An 18519-nucleotide genomic window follows, 5' to 3' on the forward strand; every position below is an offset into this window, starting at 1 on the left:
CGGCGGCGGCCATCTTGTGACTCCGGGCGGCCATTTTGTGAGTCCGACTCTGACGGCCCGCACCTCGGAGCGATCACGCTTGATCAATCACGGCCGAAACACCTGCGAAACTCGATGATGCGGGTGCGAATCAACGGCCAAGACATTCCCTGCCTGTTCGACTCCGGGAGCACGGAGAGCTTTATCCACCCAGACACGGTAAGGCAGGATACTGTCTCCCTGCGAGACCTGGCACCCGCTGGCTCTCCCACCGACTCCACCGATCCTCCCACCGACCCCCCCCCCTTCTACCGACGCTCCCGGCCCTACACTGAACGCCGACCTCAAATCAGCCTACCACCAACTCCCTATTCGCTCAGAGGACCGCCCCTACACGGCTTTTGAAGCAGCCGGTCGGCTGTTTCACTTCCTCAGGGTACCCTTTGGTGTTACAAACGGAGTCTCCGTTTTCCAGAGGGCGATGGATCAAATGGTGGACCAGTACGGCTTACGGGCGACCTTCCCGTACTTGGACAACGTCACCATCTGCGGCCATGACCAGCAGGACCACGACGCAAACCTGAGGAAGTTCCTCCAGACTGCCCGGGCCCTCAACCTCACCTACAACAAAGAGAAATGCGTGTTCCACACAACCCGGCTCGCCATCCTCGGCTACGTCGTGGAGAACGGGGTCCTAGGCCCGGACCCCGACTGCATGCGTCCCCTTAAGGAACTCCCCCTCCCCCGTAGCCTCAAGGCACTCAAACGGTGCTTGGGGCTTTTCTCCTATTACGCCCAGTGGGTCCCCAGATATGGGGGACAAAGCCCGGCCACTCATTAAGACCACGGTTTTTCCTCTGACGGATGAGGCCCAGTCGGCTTTCAACCGTATCAAGGCCGGCATCATCAAGGCCGCCATGCACGCGGTGGACGAAGCCATCCCCTTTCAAATAGAAAGCGATGCATCAGACGTCGCCCTGGCTGCTACCCTCAACCAAGCGGGCACACCAGTAGCGTTCTTCTCCCGAACCCTCAACGCCTCGGAAATTCGACACTCTGCAGTCGAGAAGGAGGCACAAGCCATAGTGGAGGCCGTGCGACACTGGAGGCACTACCTAGCTGGTAGGAGGTTCACCCTCATCACCGACCAAAGGTCGGTCGCCTTTATGTTCGATAACGCACAACGGGGCAAAATAAAGAACGACAAGATTTTGAGGTGGATAATAGAGCTCTCCACCTATACGTATGATATTAAATATCGCCCGGGGAAGCTCAACGAGTCCCCAGAGCCTCACTACTTAATGAATAAATACCTTTTACTCCCAATTATGGTTTTCTATCTTGTAGCAAGCTAACAATTTGTTCTGCTACTTGACCCCTGATTCTACATTCTCTGACCTTTTTCATTAGTCTACTATGGGGCATCTTTTCGTAGGCCTTTTGAAGCTCTAGCCAAATTTCATCCACTGCATTACCATGCCTCCACGATCCGTTAACGCCTCAAAAAATTCAATAAAGTTGGTCAGTCAAAAATGTTCATCATTATTTTGCATTCTCTAGTTGTCATTCTGTTCTGTCTTTTGGTCGGGATTCGTTTATTTTTCCTACCACCCATATTGTCTCACTGGTCTATAATTTCTTGGACATGGTCTAACCCCCTTAAACACAGGAATTCCAAATACATTTTCTAATGAGTTACTAAATAAGAGCAGTATTGCCTCCTCTTCCCAGGATTCTTTGTCTCTTATTTCTTTATTTCAAACTCTCACAAATATAACTATGTTTATCTTTCCAAATGTCAACTTTTCAAAATGAGCTAATGTTAACATCAGTGTGGTTGACAGTCACACCCCTCCCTCTATCCTCCCACCCTGACTGCTGGAGGGAGGGCAGGACGGCGCCGGCGCCGGCGCGCTGTTTCTTTTCGGGGGCGGGTGAGAGGTCACACATCCGGGTGGAGCCGCGCTGCCACGTCTGGTTCCTGTGCCTTAACATCCGGGAGTTTGGGTGCCTCGAGCCGCCGGTTTGCCTTTTCATCTGTTTGCCGAGAGCGTCGGTGGCGGCCTCCGCTCCCCGAGTCACCTTCACCGCCCGGCTCACTACTCCCTCCCTCACACACCCCCGCAGGCAAGGCCAGTCCGAGCCGACATGTGGGCCAGTCTGTTGCTGAAGCTGCTCTGGGCCCAGCTCCTGGTGCCGCTGGTCCGCGGCTCCGAGCTCACCTTCGAGTTACCCGACAACGCCAAGCAGTGTTTCTACGAGGACATCGTGCAAGGCACCAAATGCACACTGGAGTTCCAGGTAAGGCCCTGGGCTGGAGAGAGAGGGAGGGTAGTGGAGGTAAGGGGATGTGATGGATAGAGTGGGGGAAGGGGGCTGACGAGATGGGGCAGTCGAGGTGTTTGGGGGGAGGTTGTGTCTTTGGATGCACTATGAACATTTGAGATATTTCACATTCTCTGGGATGACAAGTCCAATCGATGGCTTGGCATTGCATTTCTCCTTGTACATAGTATTCATTGTAATAGTGACAGTTGCAGGAACTGGTACAGTGCAAGTGTCTGCTCTTGTGCCACTGATATCTGAGCATCCATTTGATTATTTGCCACCTCGGGTGACATTTGAACCAGAGTTGATCTTGAAATCACACCTGCACCATCACTTAAGCACCTGCTTCCATTTCTGTAGCACTGGCTGACTCTGTTCCTGCCTTAAGCTTTTCTGCTGCTGAATCCTCATCTATGCCTTGGTTACCTCCAAACTGGAGTATTGCAATGCAGCCATAACCTCTCGTGTTCCATCTTCTGAACATCAGGTCACCTAACAAGGATCTGCTGTCTGTACTCTTACCCATCACCCTAAGCTTACTGACCTACATTGACTCTTGGTTAAGCAGTGCTTCAATTTTAAAATCCTTATCCTTGTTTTCAAATACCTTCATAATCTTGTGATTCTGCGGCCACCACCTGTAATCATCTCCAGCTCCACAAAGAGATATCTGCTTCTCCAATTCTGAACATCCTATGTTTTAATTATTCCACCTTTTGCGGCTATGCCTTCAGCTGCCAGGGACTTAAGTTCTCAAATTTCCTCTCCAAACCGTTCCACCTCTTTCCTGCTTTAAGGTGCTCCTGAAAACTGACGTCTGATCATCTATGCTAATATCTCCCGATGAGGTTCAGAATCAAATTTTATTTGTAATGCTGCTGTGAAGTGTCTGAGGACGTTTTACTATGTTAACAATACTACATAAATATAATTGTTCCTGCTCCTCTGTCATTTATGTGTGAATTGGGATGTGGGGCTTATTTGTTCTTGGTAGTACTGAGAAGAAGCTGTTGTACAAGGAGGGTCAAATCTACAGCACTTGGATGCATCTAATAGGAAAATTGCATTTCTGAAATCAAGTATAGTGTATTGCTATTGCTTTCAACTATTGTGCTATCTGAGTCATATCAGTTCAAATTAAGTAGTTTCTTATCTCCAAGAGAACTTAATTGTGGGGGACGCAATTAGACAATAGTTAACCTTGTTAATCTACAGAAAATTGGGAACAAAATTCTATCCGAACAAGAAGGGTTTGTTTGAGGTGGGATGCTTCCAATGTGGTGTTGATCTGTATTGTCCCTTTTTCCATAATACTGTAATTGAGACACCCACTGCTTCTGACATTTTGTTTCAGTTTTTATCAGTTACTTTTCATGAACCTTTCAGCTATGCTTTGTGTAATTTTGAATGCTTGGTATTTTATTTTGATACCAGTGGTTGAGTTGAATAGCTTTTAAAATCACATTTTGAGCTGGTGCTGATGATGTGACAATGCTGTAAATAGTCTAAAAGTAAAGGAACATGATTATAGCTGCATGCTATGGATTTGTGCAACATTCAACACTTTCTTACCTCTGGAGGTGAGAGCCTAATATGATCATCATGTAGATGAGGCAGATTTTCTGAAAACTATAAATAAAGCATGAGATTGATCTGCACGCATGATTTTTCTATTGGGAAAACATTATGCTTGAAAAATATTGGGATGTCTGAATCGAATTCCTCATTAACTGCAATGGATCCATTGCTCAAACGTACCATAATTCATAAATTTTCAGTCTAACAGACCATTACAATAACTTGTACTTGTGTATTACATGTTGTATTTGACATTGTTACCTAATATTAGTGCAATCATGTATGGTTTTTCACATTGGGATAATACACTTTGCACAATGTATACAATGTGGCATACAAAGAAAAATGTAATCATACAAAAATTCATGTTCAATTTCATATACCACCAAGATTGGATCATTTGTCTTGAAACATATATTTTGTATTTGCATTGAATGGGTCCCTAACTTCCTCTCTTTCACGAACCTGATTTAACTGAAACAAAAGCAAAACACTGAGTGCAGAAAATCTAAGAATCAAAACAGAAAATGCTAGCAACATTGAGGTCAAGCAGCGTCTGTAGAGAGAAAAGCAGAGTTAACGTTTTAGTGCAGTGTTCTTCAAACTTTTATTCCGGGGACCCATTTTTACCAGCCCGGCCGACCTTCGCGACCCACGCCGGCCGACCTTCGCGACCCACGCCGGCCGACCTTCGCAAACCACGCCGGCCGACCTGTGCGACCCACCACTTTCTCTTGCCTTGTTTGCTGCTGACAAAAATGGAGGAAATGGTTTTGGGTCCCTTTGGCCCCCGTACACTCTCCTCCAATGGAGCCTGTTGGATGAAGGTGAAGCCTGCCGGTGTCGGAAAGTATGGAGTCTCCATCTGTCCGAAGTTCTGCATTTTCTTCCCTGTAAAATGTTATCAAATAAAACTCTCCCGAACTTGTAAAACAAAATAAAAATAAAATAAATGAAAAAAATAAAAATTAAATGAATAAAATAAATGAATAAAACACCCCCGAAATTGTAAAATAAAAAGCTGTGACCGTTTTAAAAAAAAAAAGCGGCCGCACTGCGCATACGTGCCAGATCATCGGTGCACATGCGCATAGTTTTGCGCATGCGCATCGATGATCGAGCGCACATGCGCAATGCGGCCGCATTTTAAAAATATGTTCACGCCCATTTTGAAGGCCGCTTGCACCGGCGTTATTAAAAGCCGGCTGCTGCGCGCGGATTTGCGCGATCGGGAGTGCCGCGAAGGACGGCTCCGCGACCCTCCCGACACCTGCCCGCGACCCATCCGTGGGTCGCGCCCCCGAGTTTGACAATCACTGTTTTAGTGTCATCAGAAGGATTAACACTGTTTACCTCTCCACAGATGGATGCTGGTTGTCCTGCTGAATATTTCCATCATTTTCTATTTAACAAAAAATGTGTTCTGGTAGTGAGATCTATGAGTTGGTGAAACCTTTTCTTTGTAGTTCTTTTAGGTGAAAATTTGATGCATTTTGTGTTGACCTTTTCTGTTAGTTTTAAACATGTGAATTTTGTGCACCCTAAATTGTTTAAATTCTTGTATGTTTAACAGGTCATTACGGGTGGTCATTATGATGTAGACTGTCGGTTGGAAGATGCTGATGGTGCAGTTTTGTACAAAGAGATGAAAAAACAGTACGACAGTTTCACCTTCACAGCTGCTAAAAATGGAACTTATAAGTTCTGTTTCAGCAACGAGTTTTCCACCTTCACACACAAAACCGTGTATTTCGACTTCCAGGTTGGAGACGACCCTCCTTTGTTTCCCAATGAAAACAGAGTCTCGGCACTGACTCAGGTACCAGAGCATAGGATTCATGCAAATTTTTAATAGATTCCATTTCAGGTGAAATGTAGAGTAATAGTCTTTAAGGTTTAGCAACATATATATTTGCTTTCAATTTGATCTGTTATAAAGTTAAAAAATACTGCCAAATTCAACTATTAGTAATGCAAATAAATTTTGATTTGACAGACAACCTCGTACTACAAAATACAAGTTAAAATAATTTTTAAATGAAGTTGGATAACATACTTCACTGTCCTTGTTGGTGTGATTTCTCATGCATCATCCTCACATGCAACATTCCATAACGAGCTGTACTAATTTTGGCTTTTTTTTTGGAATGTATTTTATTCCAAACGTATATAAAAGGTTACAAAACATAAACAATTTGGGGAACAAACTCCCCAACACACAACGATACAGTTTGTACAAATTTTTCCCTTTTTCACCCCGCAACCAACAGCTCCTCAAGCATGGCCATGAACATCCCACCTTGCCCCAAAGCCCTCTGCTGAACCCCTTAATTCGTACTTAATCTTTTCCAACCAAAGAAAGTCATACAGGACGCCAAACAAGCTGTAACTCCAGCAGAATTCTTTGCCGGGCAATCAGAGAGGCGAAGGCCACAACATCGCCCCCACCCCACCCCTTCTATCAGCTCCGGCTTCTCCAATATCCTGAATATCGTCACCGATGGGTCTGACTCAACCTTCATCACCACTATTCTTGTGAGCGCCGCAAACACTCACGGCCAAAATCTCCCCAACGTTTCACAGCCTCAGAAAATATGAACTCGCTTGTCCTCACCCACACTTCGCACACTCGTCTGTCACTCCCTGGAGGAACCCATTCATTCTTGCCCAAGTCATATGTACCCTGTGTACCACTTCGAACTGTATCAGGCTCATCCTTGCGCACTAGGAGGTCGCATTTACCCTTCGTAGTGCCTCACTCCATACTCCCCAGTTTATCTCTCCTCTCAGCTCCCACTTCTCTTTAATCTTCACCACCTGCTCGCCTCCTTGCCATCCCAGCCACCCGTATATGTCTCAAATCATGCCCTCCCCTTCCACATCTGGAATCGGCAGTCACTCCAACAGGGTGTACCTCGGCAACCTGGGGAGCTCTTTCCAAACCTTCCGTGCGAAGTACCTTACCTGCAGGTACCTAAACTCACTTCCTCTCTGGAGCTCTGCCCTCTCCTCCAGTTCCTCGAAACTGGCAAACCCTTCTTCCAGGTACAAATCCCTCACCTAAACCAGCCCTCTTCTCTCCACTTCCTATACATGCCATCTATCTCCCATGACTCAAATCTGTGTTTTTCGTACGACGGTGTTAACATCGACACACCTCTTTCCTAAAGTGCCTTCTCAGCTGCTTCCAGACCCTCACCACAGGGCTCCCCGGGTGTTTCCTGGGCACCATTGACAATGCCGTCGTCGCCATAGCCCTCAAGCTAGACCCCCTCCATCCAAACCCGTTCTACACCTCCTTCCCACCACCGCCTCACCTTCTTCACATTCGCTGCCCAGTAATAATGTAGCAGGTTTGGCAACGCCAACCCTACCTTCTGCCTCTGTAACAGGGTCCTCTTAACCCATTGCACCTTCGCTCCCATACAAAGTCTGAAGTAATCATATCCAGTTTTCAAAAGAAGGCCTTCGGTATAAAGATCGGGAATGTCTGGAATATGAACATGAATCTCGGCAGAATATTCATCTTCACCACTTGAACCCTCCCTGCCAAAGTCAAGTGCAATGTGTCCCGCCTCTTCAGATCCTCCCGACCCTCTTCCACCAGTTTTGTTAAATTCCATTTGTGCAGCATTGTTTACTGCCTCGCTACCTGAATCCCCTGGTATAGAATTCCACCGGGTAACCATCGGGCCCTGGGAACTTTCCCGACTTCATATCCCTTATACTGTCCAATACCTCCCTCAGTCCCAAGGGCTCCTCTAGCACCTGCCTCTTCTCTTCCTCCACCTATGGAAACTCCAACTCGTCAAAGAACCGTTCCATGTCCCCTCTTCACCCCACTCCTGGTCCGTCCTGTACAGCTCCTTGTAATATTCCCTAAACACCTTGTTTATCCTCCCCAGCTCTGAAACCGCACCCCTGCCCCAGTCCGTATCTTCAGTTTTTCCCTGACGCGGCTTGCCTCCATAGTTGATGCACTAGCATTTGACTCGCCTTCTCCCCGTATTCGTACAGCATCCCTCTTGCCCTATGCAGCTGTCCTACTGCCCTCTCTGTTGTCAACTATCAAATTGTCCCTGTAATTCTTTCCTCCTGACCACTCCCTTTGTGTTGGGCACCCTTGAGTACTCCCTATCTACCTCCACTATCTCGCTCATTAACCATTCATATTCCTCCCTCCTTTCCCTATCCGCATGTGCTTTGATTGAGATACCGGGCAGCACGGTAGCACAGTGGTTAACATAGTTGCTTCACAGCTTCAGGGTCCCAGGTTTGATTTGCGGCTTGGGTCACTGTCCGTGTGGAGTTTGCACTTTCTCCCCGTGTCTGCGTGGGTTTCCTCTGGGTGCTCCGGTTTCCTCCCACAGCCCAAAGACATCCAGGTTAGGTCGATTGGCCATGTAAAATTGCCCTTAGTGGCCAAAATAAAAGTTAGGTGGGGTTATGGGGATAGGGTGAGGTGCTCTTTCCAGGGGCTAGTGCAGACTCGATGGGCCGAATGGCCTCCTTCTGGACTATAAATTTCTATAATCTCCCCTTGGCCTACCGCTTTTTGCACTTCCCGAAATGTGGTCGCCGACACCTTCCCGTTTTGGTTCAATTCTACATGATCATTAATCACAACCCTCACTTTATCACAAAACCCTCTCTCTGCCAACAACCAGGCCCCTGTTCCCATCCCGATCTAAGCCAAATCTCCAGCCAGTGGGGCGCAAGGTCTGAGATTACTATCCCTGCGTACTCTACTCCCTTCCCCCCCAACCAAAACCTCCCAGCTCACCACAAAAAGTCGATCCTTGAATGCACCCTATACACATGTGAGAAAAAGGAATACTACTCGGCCTTATCCCCATCTCACTTCCGTTCACCAGCATTATCTGCCAGCGTTTCCAACTCCTGCCCAAAGGCTCCTCCTACTGACACCCACCCTCACCTCTCAATTCCGTAAAGAAGGCTCCACGCTGACCTCGCCATCTCTCAACCGAACAAAGACTCATCTCGAACCACAGGTCACCTCCCCCCAAAGACAAACAAAAAGAAAAAACAGCCCCAGGCAGCAGGACGGGGGGGGGGGGGGAACAGCCGTCTCATTACAGAATTTTTACCCCTGCCACCCTTTGTCGACCAACAGTAAAAATAAGAAAAGACCCTCCACGTCGGGGGGGAAAGAACCCCTCCCCTTCCCCATCCCCATCCAACCCCCACTCTACCTATGTTCTCAATTATTTCAAAGTGCCAGCACCTCCATCTACCAAAATTGTTCAGTTCTCCCCCCAGTTTATACACCTTGATAAAGTCATTGACTGCTTCTGGGGTCTCAAAATAGTATTGCCGGCCTTTGTAGGTCACCTACAGTTTTGTCAGGTAGAGCACTCCAAACCTGATCTGCTGTTGATAAGCACTGGCATGGCCCAGTTGAACCCCGCATGCCATTTTGCCAGCTTACCTCCAATGTCCTGGTATATTCGGACCTTGTTCCCATCCCATTCGCAGTTGTGCTTCTCCCTGGCGCACTGCAGAATCTTCTCCTTCTCCATGAACTTGTGGAGGAGCCTCATGATCACCGCCCACAGTACCCTGCTCTTGGGGGGGGGGGGGGTCTTCTCCGACCTTCAGTTACACTTGTGCCCGATTTTGGGTAAGAAGAGATATTTTCTATGGCTTCAAGCGGGGGCTGCCCTGTGTGAGCCCACTCACCCCATGGTCGCTACCAGAAGTCTCCAGATTTTGGCTTGCTGATGAGCATTTGGAAATCTGAGTTATTTTTAGCCCCCTAAAATCAGTGGGTTTGGGTTAGGTGGAAAATTAAAATGATGAACCTGAAACTGGAGCCCTGCATGCCCACTTATAGTTTTAACAGAAGCAAAACCATGATCTGGACATCAGTCTGCTCTCTGGAGGTGGGTAGTTGTTGAAATCTTTTGGGAGGCTGCGTGCCTTCAATTTATGTGTTTCTATTTGGCTGGGAAACCATGCAGGTAAAAGGAGGTGAGGGGAGCTGGATATAGAAACATAGAAAAAATAGGTGCTGGAGGCGACCATTCAGCTCTTCAAACCCGCTCTGCCATTCATTATGATCATGGCTGATCATCCAACTCAATAGCCTAATCTCGCTTTCCCCCCAAATCCTTTGATCTCCTTTGCTCCAAGTGCTATATCTAACTGCTTCTTGAAACTGTACAATGTTTTGGACTCGACTGTAATAATCTTTATTAGTGTCACAAGTAGGCTTACATTAACACTACAATGCTACAATGAAGTTGCTGTGAAAATTCTCCAGTCACCACACTATGGCTCCTGTTCGGGTATACTGAGGGAGAATTCAGAATGTCTAATTCACCTAACAAGCATGTGTTTCGGGACTTCTGGGAGGAAACCGGAGAAACCAGAGGAAACCCACACAGACACGGGGTGAATGTGCAGACTCTGTGCAGACTCTGCACAGACAGTGACCTAAGATGGGAATCGAACCCGGGTCCCTGGCGCTGTGAAACAACAGTGCTAACCATTGTGCTGCTGTGCCCGTGGTAACAAATTCTACAGGCTGACCTTTCTGAGTGAAGAAAATTCTTCTAATCTACCCCGTATCCTCAGACTGTGATCCTTGGTTCTGGACATACCCACCATCGGGAACATCCTTCCTGCATCTATCCTGTCCAGTCCTGTTAGAATTGTGTACGTTTCTATGAGATTCCCCCTCATTCTTCTGAACTCCAGTGAATACAACCCTGACCGATTCAATCTCTCCTTGTACGACAGTCCTGCCATCCCAGGAATCAGTCTGGTAAACCTTCGCTGTATTCCCTGTATAGCTAGAACATCCTTCCTCAGATAAGGCGACCAAAACTGCACATAATATTACAAGTGTGGCCTCCCCAAGGCCCTGTATAATTGCTGCAAGACATCACTGCTCCTGTACTCAAAACCTCTTGCAATGAAGGCCAGCATATCATTTGTGCCTGCTGCACCTGCATACTTACCTTCAGTGCCTGATATGCGAGGAAATCCAGGTCTCATTGCCTGCTCCACTATCCTAATTTATGGCCATTCAGATAATCTGCTGCCTCGTTTATGCCACCAAAGTGGATAACCTTGCATTTATCCAAATTATACTGCATCTGCCATTCATTTGCCCACTCGCACAACTTGTCTAAGTCACACTGAAGGATGTTGAGCTAAACAGTGCTGCTTGTATGCCCAGAGGAACAGGAGTGTTTCCTCCGGGTCCAGAAAGTCTACCTGTAAACACCCCGCATCTCCTTTTTCTACCCAATTCACAAAACATAAGCCATTAAGTTAAAACTCCCATGTTGCTCAATACTCTTTGCTCTTATCCTATTAAATGTAAGGGCCCTTGTGTTCTTTGTCCTTTCAAAATAAAACTGCTTTAGAACATTTTGAATTATCTCACCAATAAGCATGTAATCCTTTGAATTTGTTTACTTGGCAATATTTTCAGATCAGTGAAATTTTCAAAAGTAATGAAGTTCTTGGCTTGTGAAAATAGACATTTTTTTTTTTACCTTATTCTCCCAAGCATCTTAAAAGCATTTCCTAGGGGCAGCATGGTAGCGCAGTGGTTAGCACTGCTGCCTCACGGCGCCGAGGTCCCAGGTACGATGCTGGCTCTGGGTCACTGTCCGTGCGGAGTTTGCACATTCTCCCCGCCACGATGTTGTGCCGAACTTTTGTCCTAGGTTAATCCTAGATCATAGAATTTTGGACACTAAGGGCAATTTATCATGGCCAATCCACCCAACCTGCACATCTTTGGACTGTGGGAGGAAACCGGAGTACCCGGAGGAAACCCACGCGCACACTGGGAGGATGTGCAGACTCCACACACAGAGTGACCCAAGCCGAAATCGAACCTGGGACCCTGGAGCTGTGAAGCAATTGTGCTATCCACAATGCTACCGTGCTGCCCTTAAGAACAAATTAATCTACACTCCATTATTCTACCCTAATCCATGTACCTATCCAATAGCCGCTTGACGATCTCTAACGTTTCCGACTCAACTACTTCCACAGGCAGTGCATTCCATGCCCCCACTACTCTCTGGGTAAAGAACCTACCTTTGACATCCCCCCTATATCTTCCACCATTTACCTTAAATTTATGTCCCCTTGTAATGGTTTGTTCCACCCGGGGAAAATCTGACTGTCTACTCTATCTAGTCCCCTGATCATCTTATAAACCTCTATCAAGTCGCCCCTCATCCTTCTCCGTTCCAATGAGAAAAGGCCTAGCGCCCTCAACCTTTCCTCGTAAGACCTACTCTCCAGTCCAGGCAACATCCTGTTAAATCTCCTTTGCACCTTTTCCAAAGCTTCCACATCCTTCCTAAAATGAGGTGACCAGAACTACACACACTACTCCAAATGTGGCCTGACCAAGGTTTTGTACAGCTGCATCATCACCTCACAGCTCTTAAATTCAATCCCTCTGCTAATGAATGCTAGCACACCATAGGCCTTCTTCACAGCTCTATCCACTTGAGTGGCAACTTTCAAAGATCTATGAACATAGACCCCAAGATCTCTCTGCTCCTCTGCATTGCCAAGAACCCTACCGTTAACCCTGTATTCCGCATTCATATCTGTCCTTCCAAAATGGACAACCTCACACTTGTCAGGGTTAAACTCCATCTGCCACTTCTCAGCCCAGCTCTGCATCCTATCTGTCTCTTTGCAGCCGACAACAGCCCTCCTCACTATCCACAACTCCACCAATCTTCGTATCATCTGCAAATTTACTGACCCACCTTCAACTCCCTCATCCAAGTCGTTAATGAAAATCACAAACAGCAGAGGACCCAGAACTGATCCCTGCGGTACGCCACTGGTAACTGGGTCCAGGCTGAATATTTGCCATCCACCACCACTCTCTGACTTTTATCAGTTAGCCAGTTCATGATCCAACTGGCCAAATTTCCCACTATCCCATGCCTCCTTACTTTCTGCATAAGCCTACCATGGGGAACCTTATCAAATGCCTTACTAAAATTTTGCGTGGGTTTCATCCCCCACAACCCAAAGGTGTGTAGGGTAGGTGGATTGGCCACACTAAATGGCCCCTTAATTGGAAAAAATGAATTGGGTACTCTAAAAATTTTTTTTTTTAAAGCATTTCCTCGGCAATTAGTGACTTCATATGCAATAACTGTAATGTGTGCAAAACTTAGTCATTAAGCATTAAAAGTAATCTTGCATGCTAGCATAGGTTCTACAAACGTATGAATCAGGAGTAGGCCACTCAACCTGTTGAGCCTGTTCTGCCACAGCACCTTGTTAATCAAGAATCTACCTATCTCTGTCTTAAAAATACTCAATTCTGTTTCCACTGCCTTTTGAGGAAGAGAATTCCAAAGATTCGTGGCCCCCGCGAAAAAAATTCTCCTCATCTGTCTTAAATGAGCGACCCCTTATTTTTAAACAGTGATATTCCAGTTCCTAGTTCCAGATTCTCTGACAGGAAATAACATCCTCTCCACATCAACCCCGCCAATACCCCTCAGGCAGGATTTTTAAGGATTTGGTCACGTCACCTCTTGCTCTCCTAAACTCTAGTAGATACAAACCTAACCTCTCCAACCTTTCCTCATTTGACAACCCATCCTTCCGAGTAATATTCTAGTAAACCTTCTCTGAACTGTTTCTAAAGCATGTACCGGTACATCTTTTGTTAAATAAGGAAACCAATGCTATACATCAGTGGTGGGCAACCTGTGACCTGTTTTGGTTCTGAGTGTGACCCACAAGATATTTTGTTGACCGTTGTCCCTGCACAGGGTTGCCGTATTTGCTGATTTCCATCCGTGTAATTTATTTCACACCAGTACGACTAAAAGTGATACACAAGTAAAGCGAGGGCAAGTGAAGTGAGATGCATGTTGATTGCACACAACATTGATTGTGAGAGCCGTGCACTCCCTCTATGTCCAAAATGTAAATATATCTTTTGTTTTTACCATTTGATGCTAATAGTTCTATTAATACATGACTGATTAAGCATTTTCTATAACTGGTTATGAAATATTCGGCGGATATTAAATGTATTTAATCTTATTTATGGGGTATGGTGAACAAGCCCGATTTGAGGGCCCACTGTCCCATTACTGCTGTACGCAATATTCGAGATGTGGTCTCACCAATGCCTTATACCACTGAATCATAATCTTCCTACTTTTGTAATCAATAAATAATAGCATTTTATTGGCTTTCCTAATTGCTGGCCTGCATACTAGCTTTTTGTGATTCATGAACTAGGACACCAAGACCCTTTGCACCTCCAAGCTCTCTAATCTCTGTCTTATTTGTTAATGCTTTCCTGCTTTTTTAAAAAACAGATGGAGTCAGCTTGTGTCACAATGCACGAAGCCATGAAGTCTGTGATCGATTACCAAACTCATTTCCGTTTAAGAGAGGCACAAGGCCGAAGTCGTGCTGAAGACCTCAACTCGAGGGTTGCCTTTTGGTCCATAGGAGAAGCTCTTATCTTGTTGGTTGTGAGTCTTGGCCAGGTGGTTCTCCTCCGGAGTTTCTTCTCAGACAAAAGAACCACTTCTACACGGGTTGGGTCATAACGAGTAGCCATGGCACAAGGTCTAAGCAGTACCTAACAGTTTTCAGTTCAGTGACTTGTTTGTTTGAAGATTAGGTCCAGGAAAGCTGTTAAGATTAAAATCCTTATTGAACTGATTTTCTCATCACTTTGGACTATTCAGCAGATCAGATATTCAAAGATTAAGATATTGTAATTTTACTAGAACTGGATGCCTAACAAATATCTGCATTATGGATTCTGTCCACTAGGGGGCAAAGCCATTGGCAATTAATTTCTCTTGGTTAAATTATTGTTAGTTCTCACATCTTTTGAAACACAACAATGAGCGTGTATCTTATCCCTTGCAATCATATCAATGAAAATTATGGTTCTTGGGATATTTTCAAGACATCAAAAATAATTAAAAGCCCAATGAACCTGACCTTCACTGATTAGTTTGTTAGGCATCCTGGTGTTTTGAGACCTCTCTTGAACAAGCAGCAGCAGTAATCACACTGAATTGGCACATGTTGTATTTTGGTTTGTTAAAGTGATGTAACAATGGAAATATTGTGGCAATTCTTAAGCATACAGTTATTTGCATTCAGGAGCAATTTTTGTACCTTTTCCATTGGATGTGCAAACATGACAGTATTTCTGAATAAATTTAGCCATGTGCCAGGTTACATCTTGTAAATGTTTTCCCTGTTTTAAATACCCCTTTAGTTTAAGGTTTTCTAATACATTTATGATTACAGTGGAACAACTATTTTAAAAGGTTGGTAACCTAGAAAAATGTGCTTTTCAAGGCAAGATATCGTTTTATAATAAACTTTCTGGTCTTCTCTTTGGTTTGTGAAACCTTATTTGTTTTGCATACATTATTTCTTGTTTGAAATTACCGAGTGTTGAGTAAATCAAACCAGTGAGGATTAAAAGAGGAATTTGGGGTTATTGTATATGCCAGGGTGTAAATTTCTTTCTGCTTAGAAGTGTAAAGGGGATAACAAATTATCCATGGCATGTTTTCACATTGGCTGAGCGAAACTGATATATTTTACTTGGGGGTTAAGCCTTTATAAAATTTGTTGGTTTCTGTAATGAAAGGGCAGAAATCTTTTTTTTAAATGTAATCAACAGATACTATAAATAAATGCATTGACACTGTTTCACAAACTCTCCAAATTTTGTTGGCAGGTCAGTGGTAAACATTTCAATTGGAAAACAATTGGGGTTCTATTTTCATTGTGTTGATCTTTTGTGCTTAAGACTTGTAGCTTTAATTCTGTCCAGCTAATGATTTGTGCCCCCCCCCCCCCCCCCAGAAATTCCCCTATATTTAATATTAATTGCCCACTTAAGTAATCGTAAGTTTGGCCTTGCACAGTTTTTAGTACTCAGTTTGAATGATTTGTACACTAATGGATGCCTGTTGTGTAAATCCTGCAAGCTAACTTCTCAACTATAAGACGTTATGGCAGTACATCTGCTAGAATTATAAGCCTGATCAGTACTTCTAATAATAGTATAGTAACTGTTTAAAATGTGTACTTAAGAATAAGTTCTTGTGTTTAAAACTAGTTTGTTTCATTTAATTAAAATGTTCACATTGCACTGTAAATTCTGAAACAATGAGTGCTTAATTTTATTTTGTATGAATGCAAACACAGGCTTTGTTACAAATGCATAAATTATTGAAATACAAGACATTGTATCGATACATATTGTGCATTTCGTTTATATCATGTCTTGTAGCTTAAACCACTAATGGACCCTATTCATTCAGTTTTCAGGCATTGAAATGTAAACTTGCTTTGGTAAGGTTATCAGGAAATGTAAAATACAAGGTCTGTTAAATTGGACAATAAAAAATGATAAACTTGTGCATCTGATTTCAGTTCTGAAAAATCTTGAATACACATAGAAGTAATAGATGTTATTGTGTGGATACACATAGAAGTAATATGTTATTGTGTGTGGATACACATAGAAGTGATGTATGTTATTGTGTGTGGATACACATAGAGGTAATGTATGTTATTGTGTGTGGATATATGCCAGCAGTGGGGAGTCACATCTCAGGGCAAGTGTTTATTGAAAATCGTGGGCAAAAATAAATTCTGCAGCAAACTTATATTTATATATAGTACCTTTGTTGGAAAACTTCACAAGATCGTTATCAAATAAAATTTCACACCGAGTTGCATCAAAGATATTAGGGTAGATGACCATAAGCTTGGACAAGGTAGATTTTCAGCATTGTCTTAAAGGATGTAGTGGGGGGGAGGAAATTCCTGAGCTTCGAAGTTTGGCAGCTGAAATCAAGGCTGCAAATGGTGGAGTGATTCAAATCTCGGTTGCTCAAGATGCCAGAATTGAAGTACAGATATCTGAGGGTTGTACAGATCAAGATTACATAGATGGGGAGGGTTGAGGCCATGGATTAGGATGAGAGTTTTAAAATCTAAGCATTGCTCAACAGTGCTTTGATTAGTGAGGATGGGTGGAGGGTCAACAGGTTTCTGCATGTTAGCATCCAACCAGTGGAGTTATGGAAGATGGAAGGCCACCCAGGACAACATTGATATAGTGAAATCCAGAGCTAACAAAGGCATGGATGATGAGGGTTACGGGAGCAAATAAGCTCAGGCAGCAGCACAGTCAGACAATGTCATGGGGATAGAAGTAGGAGGACTTCTATTGATGCATAAATTCAGAGTAATTGTGTTGGATAATGGATTTGTTATAATTTATTAACTCGTCATTTGCTTGGACAGTACTACAATTACATTAATATAGTCCATACCCCCAACTCAAGATCTTCCCTTAGGCCAAGGATAATAAATCCTACAAAACATGTGCACTGTTTTCAACGTTCTGGTAACTTTTTAATTACATTTATGTACTTGGAATGATACACAGCCATTCTCCATAACAGCTACCCTTTGAAAATAAGTGTAGTATTTACCATGCAATGATCAGTCAGCAAAAAACAAATCAAATGTACCTCTGTCCAATTCTCTGGCAACATTTTAAATAAAGATAATACTACATGTACCCAAATTTGTTGGTAACGAAGTATGCTTGTTTTAAACTAGTAAAGAAACAAATTGGCAGTTTATAATTTCTGGTATTCTGTTGTCGTCCATTCATTACATACCACAATAATACGATCACCGCTCGGTCTGTCAAACTGGTGTTTATTATCTTTTTGTTATGTTTTATTGCCTTTACTTGCATGGATCAAGCATCAGCATCAATCTTTAGAAAAAATATTGTACAGGAAGTTGGAGAAACTTTTGCTTTCATAAGTCATCTGTATATGGTTAAAATGAGTTAATTTCTATCGCTAAAATGTTAATTAATGTACTTATGGAGGGTTCCTTTTTATTAAAGGGAAATCTTTTAAATTGGATACATTTGATGTGGCAGAGCAAAGATTAATTGCACTTGAACATAGTTTCTATGGCAACATGATTTATGTACTTCTATTTGAAAACTGCTTTGTTCTCCACTGTATTCAATTTAATATTGTGCAAATCTGGCAGGTTATTAAATAGATTTGCTTCATCAACTTATTTCCTTTCAAAACTGATCTAATTTCAAAAGTAGTAAAAATAGTTGTCCCTTTACTAGCCAACTTTAGCTTGTACCCAGATGCGAAATGTAAACATTTCAAAATGTTCGGTATGCGAAAGTTGAAATGGAATTATATAACATTGGAATATAGTATCAGATTTGGTTTTAACATTTTGGATTAGATTTTGACCTGATGTTTTCAGTCAGACAGAAACATACCATTGTGAACTGGTATTTGAATACTGCTACCATTCCCTGGATGTAGGTGACTAGAGAATAATGATAGATGCTTTCAAAAGTGGGTGGTCAGGTGCTCTTGCTATTTGGCTGCTCATGAACCCGAGTGAAGAAGCTCCCTGGGATTACATCTGTTTGCCTGTCAATAATAAAGAAACGGCACCTGGGCCAGCTTGACATTAAAAAAAAATGGAGAATCTCTTCCAATCCAAAATAGGCACATATTTATAAAGTGAGCTCTTCGTCACAAGCACTCCGGTAACATATAT

General features: G+C 43.8%; 1 protein-coding gene across 1 annotated transcript; it reads left to right on the forward strand.

Moving 5' to 3' along the window:
- Positions 1–1936: 1936 nt before the first annotated feature.
- On the forward strand, positions 1937–16319 carry tmed7 (transmembrane p24 trafficking protein 7). Its single transcript, XM_038805061.1, has 3 exons — positions 1937–2280; positions 5459–5704; positions 14238–16319. The coding sequence occupies exons 1-3, from the start codon at positions 2128–2130 to the stop codon at positions 14472–14474; spliced, it is 636 nt and encodes a 211-aa protein (XP_038660989.1). The 5' UTR covers positions 1937–2127; the 3' UTR covers positions 14475–16319.
- The last annotated feature ends 2200 nt before the right edge of the window (positions 16320–18519 follow it).

The sequence above is a fragment of the Scyliorhinus canicula genome, chromosome 8 (genome assembly GCF_902713615.1).
Source record: "Scyliorhinus canicula chromosome 8, sScyCan1.1, whole genome shotgun sequence".
NCBI lineage: Eukaryota > Metazoa > Chordata > Chondrichthyes > Carcharhiniformes > Scyliorhinidae > Scyliorhinus > Scyliorhinus canicula.

What these genes read in the sequence shown, in the direction of transcription:
- tmed7 (XM_038805061.1), top strand. Translation starts at nt 2,128, where the DNA reads ATGTGGGCCAGTCTGTTGCTGAAGCTGCTCTGGGCCCAGCTCCTGGTG. An exon ending in AATGCACACTGGAGTTCCAG is followed by an intron (nt 2,281 to 5,458) that starts GTAAGGCCCTGG and finishes TATGTTTAACAG; the next exon opens with GTCATTACGGGTGGTCATTA. An exon ending in GAGTCTCGGCACTGACTCAG is followed by an intron (nt 5,705 to 14,237) that starts GTACCAGAGCAT and finishes TTTAAAAAACAG; the next exon opens with ATGGAGTCAGCTTGTGTCAC.